General features: G+C 36.8%; 1 protein-coding gene and 1 non-coding gene across 2 annotated transcripts; both read left to right on the top strand.

The window, feature by feature from the left end:
- The first annotated feature begins 2,807 nt into the window (after positions 1-2,807).
- LOC142519983 (small nucleolar RNA R71) lies at positions 2,808-2,913 on the top strand. The gene has a single exon (XR_012813865.1). It is a non-coding gene; the product is annotated as a small nucleolar RNA R71 (small nucleolar RNA).
- Positions 2,914-7,483: 4,570 nt separating this feature from the next.
- Positions 7,484-8,112, top strand: LOC142519687 (uncharacterized). The gene is made up of 2 exons (XM_075622719.1): positions 7,484-7,763; positions 7,877-8,112. Exons 1-2 carry the CDS (start codon positions 7,484-7,486, stop codon positions 8,110-8,112), a joined length of 516 nt encoding a protein of 171 aa, XP_075478834.1.
- Positions 8,113-8,723: the final 611 nt, after the last annotated feature.

Genomic DNA, 8,723 nt, shown 5'->3' with positions numbered 1-8,723 from the left:
AAAAATCTTTGATAAAACGCCAATAAAAACCGACGTGGCCTAGAAAACTTCCAACTCCCTTTATGGATGTCGGAGGTGGTAAGTTCTTGATAACTTCCACTTTTTCCTTATCCAGCTCTATTCCATGCTGTGATATCTTTTGCCCCAACACTATGCCTTCTTGTACCATAAAATGACACTTTTCCCAATTCAGTACCAAATTCGTCTCCTCACATCTCATCAACATCACCTTCAGATTCTGCAAACAATCATCAAACATTGCACCAAAGATAGAAAAGTCATCCATAAATATTTCAAGAAAGGTTTCAATCATATCATGGAATATAGCAGTCATGCAGCGCTGAAATGTAGCAGGGGCATTACACAGACCAAAAGACATACGACGAAAAGCAAGAGTTCTATAAGGACAAGTGGAAGTGGTTTTCTCTTGGTCCTCAGGTGCAATAGTGATTTGATTATACCCCGAATATCCATCTAGAAAACAGTAAAACTCATGTCCCGCTAGTCTCTCTAACATCTGATCAACAAAAGGAATGGGAAATTGGTCTTTACGGATAGCATCATTTAATTTCCAATAGTCAATACAAACTCTCCACCCCGTGATCGTCCTCGTTGGAATGAGTTCATTATTTTCATTAGTGATCAATGTGATACCACATTTCTTAGGCACACACTGAACAGGACTTACCCATGCACTATCAGATATAGGATAGATAATACTTGCATCAAAAAGTTTCATAGTTTCTGCTTTTACTACCTCTTGCATATTTGGATTCAATCTTCTCTGAGGTTGCACAAGGGTTGAGTATTTGTCTTCCATCAATATCTTATGCATGCAGACTGATGTATTAATCCCTTTGATATCCGCCACTTTCCATGCAAATGCACTCTTGTGAGCTTTCAAGACTTTCAGCAGTTTGTCCTCCATCACATATGTCGAAGAAGAAGAAATAATCACAGGAAGTTTATTATTCTCACCAAGATAGACGTATTTCATATGAGGAGGTAATGGCTTGAGCTCCAGAGTCGATTGCTCCTCTAGGCTTGACTTCTGAGGGATCAAGTCTCTTCGATCCCCCAAGTCCTCTAATCTCATCTTCATTGGCCTCTTCCATGGATGGTTGGCATTGAGGTATGCCACTATTTCAGCTTTCTCTGCATCCAATTCGTCTTCTCTCAATTTAGTAGTGAGAGTGGCTTCCAAAGTGTCCCTAATAGTATCCTGCACATAGTTAGATACAAGAGAATCAAAAACATCAATTCTAAAACAACTATCAGAATGCAGTGTGTGCTTAAGTGCACTAAAAACATCAAAAGTAATCTCCTCTTCTCCCACCCTCAATATCAACTTCCCTTCTTACACATCAATTATGGCCTTGCCAGTTGCAAGGAACGATCTTCCCAAAATCAAAGGCATCTCCATATCCTACTCCATGTCGAGCACCACGAAATCTGCAGGAAAAATAAATTTGTCAACTTTCACTAGTACATCATCAATAACTCCCCGTGGATACTTGACAGATCTGTCTGCTAGCTTTAAAGACATCCTCGTTGGCTTAGGTTCTCCCAACCCAAGTTTCCTAAATACAGACAAAGGGATGAGGTTAATTCTTGCACTAAGATCACATAAGGCTTTATGAAAAACAAAATCACCAATCATGCAAGGAATAGAAAAAGTCCCTGGATCTTTAAGTTTTGGTGGGAACTTGTTTTGCACCAAAGTAGAGCAATTTTCAGTTAGATTTACCGTCATGTGATCCTCCAATTTTCTCTTGTTTGCTAAGATGTCCTTCAAAAATTTAGCATAACAAGGCATTTGCATCAAAGCATCGGCAAAAGGAATATTGATATGAAATTTTTTAAATACTTCAAGAAACTTACAGAATTGCACATCAAGTTTTGTTTTTTTCAATGCTGCAGGGAAAGGAGGAGGTATGACAATCTTCGATTGTGCAATGGGTGCTGGTGTAGAGTTAGAAGACTTACCTTTAGATGTCTCAGTATGTTCATCCGGTACTTGACTTTTTTCCTTTTCTCTAGACTTTCCACTCTTCAACTCAATGGCCTTCACTTGCTCTTTTGGATTGGTCTCTGTGTTACTTGGCAAGGTGCCCAGTTCTCTACTTGCTATCATCTTAGCTAACTGCCCAATCTGATTTTCTAGCCCCTTTATTGATGCATCTTGGTTTTGGAGTCTAGTTTCAGTAGATGAGGTAAACTTAGACATCATATGCTCCAAATTGTACTTTTCTTCTCTAGGAGGCTCAGATCTATACATTGGTTGTTTTCCATATGTTTGTACTCCCTGTGGTCGATTTTGACTGTTTTGGCCACCCCATGAGAAGTTGGGATGTTGCCTCCATCCAGGATTGTATGTGTTCGAATACGGATCATTCCTTGGACGATTTTGGACTCCCACTTGATTCACTGGTGCCCTTTCTTGCACATAAAAAGGACCACTGTCTTGACAGTCCTTAATATAGTGTTCTCCTCTGCATTTTTCACAAAATATCTCTTGAAGACGCATAGCCGTGCCACCCATATTCAAGTCGTCAAATTTCCTATTCAAGACATCAAGTTGTGCAGTAATAGCGGAAAGGTCAGTTGCCTGGTGAACTCCTGCACTTTTTCGCTGGTTGTTCCTTTCAGATTGGGAATGATAGATGCTAGCGGCCATCTCCTCTAATAACTCATATCCTTCCTCAGCAGTTTTTCTCAGTAGGTTTGCACAGTCAGCAGCATCTATCATAGTATGATTAGGAGTGAGTAAGCCATAGTAAAAGATTTGAACGACTAACCCAAGTGGCAGTTCGTGATGAGGACATCTTCGTAATAGATCTTTGAAATGCTCCCGTGCCTCATATAAAGACTCCTGCTCGAATTGAGCAAATGTGGTGATGTCTGCCCGCAGCTTCATGGTCTTAGATGGAGGAAAGTATTTAATGAGAAACGCTTTTGCCATGTCCTCCCATGTGGTGATCGAACCTACAGGCAAACAATTTAATCATGCTTTAGCTTTGTCACATAAGGAGAAAGGAAATAAACGCAACCTAACAGCATCATCAAAAACTCCATTAAATTTAAAAGTATCGCAAATTTCAAGAAAATCTATGATGTGCGTGTTTGGGTCATCTAATACAGATCCTCCAAACTGGACTTTATTCTGAATCATCTGGATTATAGCTGGCTTGATTTCGAAGTGGTTTGCCCGCACAATTGGCCTCACAATGGTGGGGCGTGCAACATCCAAAGAAGGATGGGCATACTCTAGCATCGATATGCGGTGTGGCATCTCAACAGTTCTATCCTTATGGTGTTCCTCCTCATGCTCGTGCTCGTGCCTCTCCATCACTTCCTTCAGTCTCTGCTGCTGTCTTCTTCTGTGGAAAGTTCTTTCAATCTCAGGGTCAAACTGCTCAAGCTCCACGTCGAGTGACTTTGGCAAGCACTGAAAAAGATATCTGGAATAGAATATGGAGTGTTTGCTCAAGAGAATTAAAAAATGCTAAAGAAAATAACTAAAAATAAAATTGTGAATTAACAGTCCCCGGCAAAAGCGCTAAAAACTTAATCGAGCAAAACTTGCACTATGGAATCCTCAATAAAAATATGGTTTTGTATGCTCGAAAATTAATCGCAAGTGCACGATGTCAAGTAAAAGTATAATGTACGAGAGTAAGAGTGTCGTTCAAGTGGAGACTATATTTGACAAGTTTTATTTCCAGTTATCAAATCTTTAGCAACGAAATTTAAATGGTTGTTTATGACTACTAATATTAAATAAAAACTCAATGAACAAGTTCAAGAATTAAATACTGAAATATATAAGCTAGACTGATTAATTAAATTTCAGTGGAAAATGAATTTGTTGGGAGTATTGGTACACCTACCCCTCGTTAATTAACTAATTCGTTCGATAGTGATTATGCTTCCGACAGGATTTCCTATTCAATTGAACACGCCCTTTCGAGCTGTGCCAAACTAATTCTACTCAGTGAAGTTGTGACACCCTTAAAACAAAGGTGCATAAATGCATTTTTATTACTATAAATTTTACTATTTTCACTTTTAAATTTTTATCACATTATTTTTCGGTATAAATTTTATTTGTCCAAAGTATCTAGAAATACATTAAAATACATCGCAATACACTTTAAAATTAATCAAGCAATATGAGGTTCCCATTCCAAAATCAAATACCCAAAATATAATAAAATATTATAATTAAACTCAACATATATGTTAAGTAATTAATTACAATAATTATTAAGTTCAGTATAAGATAATTAGGTTCAATAATTAGATACACGAATATAATAATATTAAGTTTGGATAAACATAACATTTTTTTCATTTAATAAATAAATAAATAAAATAATAATAATAATAAAAGGATAAGCATGGAATCGGCTATATATATGAACTCTCGCCTATTGCAATTCAAAACCAGCCGAGAGACAGTAGGAAACGGAAGAAGGAGGAGGAGGAAAGGGAAAAAAGGGAGAAAAAAAATAGAAGAAAAATCCATACCTCTTTCCGAAAAATCCCAATAAATCACCAACTATTTACCTCATATAGTAAAGCAATATAGCACGGAAGGTGACGTAAAAGGATCGCTCAAAAATTAGAAAAATCAAACAAAGATATTCCGCAAAACAGCAACGGTATCACGTCTTCAAGCTAGGTACTTTTCGTTTATTTTTCTTATAGCTACACACCAAACTAGAGGTCGACTTGAATATAAAAGTTGTACCTCTTGTTGCATAGATAAGGCACATACCAACAGTCGTCCTAAAATATTGCCGGAACTAACATTTTCGGAATGCCGAAGTACCTTAGTTAGCCATACGACGATATTTAAATCTGGTATTGATGGGTTGGGAATTTGACAAAACTTTCAACGGAAGAATTAAAGATATTCAAAAGTTACATATGCTGGAAAAAATCCGGCCGCGCGTGCCCGCCGGAAGACGACACACGCGCCAGCATCGTCGGCGCGTCTACTGCACGCGCCGCCGGATCGGCGATTTTCCGGCGGCCGAACGTTCCTGATGATATTTACGACTTTTTGGCCAACTTTCGTAATGTTTGGATATACTTTCTAATTAATATGAATTTTGGAAACTTAAGTAAAATCAACCGGGTTAAATTTTGAACAAAAAATAATCTGGAAATGATCAGCTAGTTACTTAAAAACTCTAACATATAAATATCATTCATAATATATTTTTAGGACTTGCTCCAGCAACTCGGATTATTAATCAAGCATAAACTGTAAGTTATCAGGTGAGGAAATTACTATTCATTCTTCTATTAAAGCCTTTGGCATTTGGCCTGAAAATTTCAATAGCATTTATTTAATATGCAAATATCATATACAATTCATTTCAATTACTGATATATTTTCTTGCATATTTATGAATGGATTGATATACCATTAATGAATGGAGTCATGGACAACGGATTTCGGTCCGGAAATTGAGTCCACTAGACAACGTGACTTCGGCCCGGAAAATGAGTCCAATGAACAACGAGTCAAAAATCTCGGGTATATGGTTCATCTGAACAACGCGCACCGAATATTTCGGTCCGGAGAATGGTTCACCCGGCTCGTAAAAAGTGCTCAATTAGAGCCACCGATGTTAATTTATGGAATTTTCATTTATCTATTATTTTATTGCAAATCATTCATAATATCTAAATTGGTATGCCTATTATTTCATGCATAATTACGATGAAGTGTTATTTAAAAGCCATATACTAATTTAAACTCACTAAGTCCTCGAAGACTTAACCTTCTGTTTCTTTTCGTCTATTGTAATTTCCAGACACAGGAACCCCCGAATTGGAACAAGAGAAAAATAATTGAAGCTGAAATAAGAATATTTGAAAGTTGGGATGATCTGTTTATAGATGAATGTTAAACTTCCGCTGTAACATAATTGTACATATGAATGTTAAACTTTCGCTGTAAAATAATTGTACATATTTGAAATAATAATGTAAATATTTGTAGATAATCTTTAAATTATATTTAAATTTTTATCTACAATATCTTTCTAATGATAATAATGATAAAAATAAAAATATAAGTTCAATAAAGAAAGATTGAAAAAAAAAATGTGGCACTTACTAAGGGAATAATTATGAATTCTTAAACCGGGCGCCACAGAAGTGGTATCAGAGCCTAGGTTTCTTAGAGCCTAGAGACAGGAGCCTAAGGTTTATTATAATGTCATACCTTAATCTTTATGTTGTCTTCATAATTGAAATATTTTTCTTTCAGGATGACGGAGTCTAATGGGACATCAAAGAAAAAACAAACTATAATCATCATACAAATGGAGGAAGAAATAGCAAAACTAAGCAAAGAAAACTCAGATTTGAAATGTCTAGTGAACATGTATCGGGAGCATTTTGAAACCTTTGGAACAACTAAAACTTTTCATGGATTTATTGAAGAACGGATGAGGGCTGATAATCTAGCATATCAGGGAGAATTAGGTCATGTATTGTATGAAAGAGACCGCACTCTTATATACTTACTAGACATGCATGAATTCTATGACCGAGGTTTGATTAGTTACTTAAAGGGAGTATCACACCCTTCGATCCACATTGACCACTTAATCATGCATGGGCGTGAACTGGTTTATCAATCTATCCACGGAATGGAACCTGGTGTTATCGGTCCATCTTACACAAATCAGACCACAACTCCTCCCATCACTAGCACATTTGAAACCGGAGGTAGTAGTATTTCAGAGTATGTACCAGCCCCTTTTGCAGAATATTCTGGCATCATAAACACAACAATAGATCAAAACCCCTTTATGATAAAAGATTATTTGTTGCAGTCACCGGAAGTTGAATTTCTTCGTGACTCCATGTGGGAAAACTTTGTATTTGGAATAGATGACCTTATTCCAATGACTATCCTACCTTAAAGTGAAAATAAAAATGAGCTTAGTTATGAACCGGACCCAGTTGAACCACATACATCACTGCCGAATACGGATCAAAATGTTACCATGGGAACCACAGGCACAAATGAAGGCTCGAGCCACACAACTTTTATAGATCTCTCCGACGACGAATGAAGACAATGACTATTTGGCACTAGTATATAACTAGTATTAATAATCATCATGCCTAATGATGATTATTATGGTCATCATTTTTTGTAGGCTTGATGACTCAGTTTGCTTGTTCTGTTTGTATTTTGCTTGGGTATTGTAAATATTTGTAACATGTCTTGTTTATAAATAAAACTGACTATTTACCCTCTCACATAACTATGCAAGATATGTTCATATTTTATATTTATGTGTTTAGAATGACGTCTTCGCAAAATAGTACTCAAGCCAGAATCAGACAAGACATCCCCCCTCAAGATGACCACAACTCGGCAACTGGTGGAAATTCCAGAAACGCTCAACACAATCCCCCCCAAGAACAAAACATACAAAATATGTTTGAAATAATGCATCAATTTATGCAGTTTTGTCAGCAAAATCAACCACGACCTCATGATCAAGCTCAAGATCATCACATTGAGGCAAATGATCGAGCTCTTGAGAGATTTTTAAGATTCAAGCCGCCAAAGTTTGAAGGAAAACCAGATGCTTATCAAGCAGAATCTTGGCTAAGCAAAATCAATAAAATATTCTCTATTCTCAATTATTCTGACGAACAAAAGGTGAATTTTCCCACTTACTATTTGAAGAAGCAGCTCATAACTGGTGGCGTACAGTGGAACATAGGTGGACAAAGAATCACACCCCAAAAACGTGGGAAAATTTTCTGCAAGAGTTCGAAGATAAATATATAACTCAAGTTATATTAAATACCCGAGAACGTGAATTTATGGATTTAGTCCAAGGTGACATGACCGTAGCTCAATATGTGGCAGAATTCCACCGTCTTATACATTATGCACCACACTACAAGGAAGATGAGGTAAGAAAAATGAAAAAAATTGTTCAAGGGTTAAAGCTCGATATTCGTTGGGCAACACTGTCCACAGAAGTTACCATTTATGTTTCTGCTGTTAATCAAGCCCTACGAGTGGAAGAAGACATCAAGACACTTCTTAAAAAAGAGAAAGAATAAAAGAAAATCAGGAAACCCAACCCTTTTGAGGATAATAACTGGAAAAGAAAATTTGAAAAGAAAACACAACAAGTCAGGCAAGGAGAAGCTGTCAAAGGAAAAGTTCTAAGAAACAACAATAAAAAGTGTGGATATTGTGGATTACCAAATCATGAAGAAGAAAAGTGCTGCAGAAAAGGTGGGAAATATCTTATTTGCGGAAGTGAGCAACACCGTGTTCAAGATTGTCAAAAAAGAACGCAAAAGACCCAACCCACAACAAAGCCAAGATACCTGCTCGAGCCTATGCCCTCTTAGGAAACCAAGAGGAGGAAGTTGACCCCACTGCAGTCGTAGAAGGTACTGTTATTATATTATCCAGTTCTGCAAAAACTTTATTTGATCCAGGAGCTACTCATTCTTTTATCTCAAAAGTTTTTGTACGTAAATTACCACTGTTATTTGAGCAGCTACCATATAGCTTCGAAATTTGCTCAACTTTAGGGACAACGATGATTACTGACATCATTTACAGAAACTGTCCCTTAAAATTCCAAGAAAAAGAATATCCAGCAGATTTGATTGAATTATCTATCAAGAACTATGATATTATTCTTGGAATGGACTGGTTA

The sequence above is a fragment of the Primulina tabacum genome, chromosome 11, assembly GCF_025594145.1.
Source record: "Primulina tabacum isolate GXHZ01 chromosome 11, ASM2559414v2, whole genome shotgun sequence".
Classification (NCBI taxonomy): Eukaryota; Viridiplantae; Streptophyta; class Magnoliopsida; order Lamiales; family Gesneriaceae; genus Primulina; species Primulina tabacum.
This window is presented reverse-complemented; position numbering and strand designations above follow the sequence as displayed.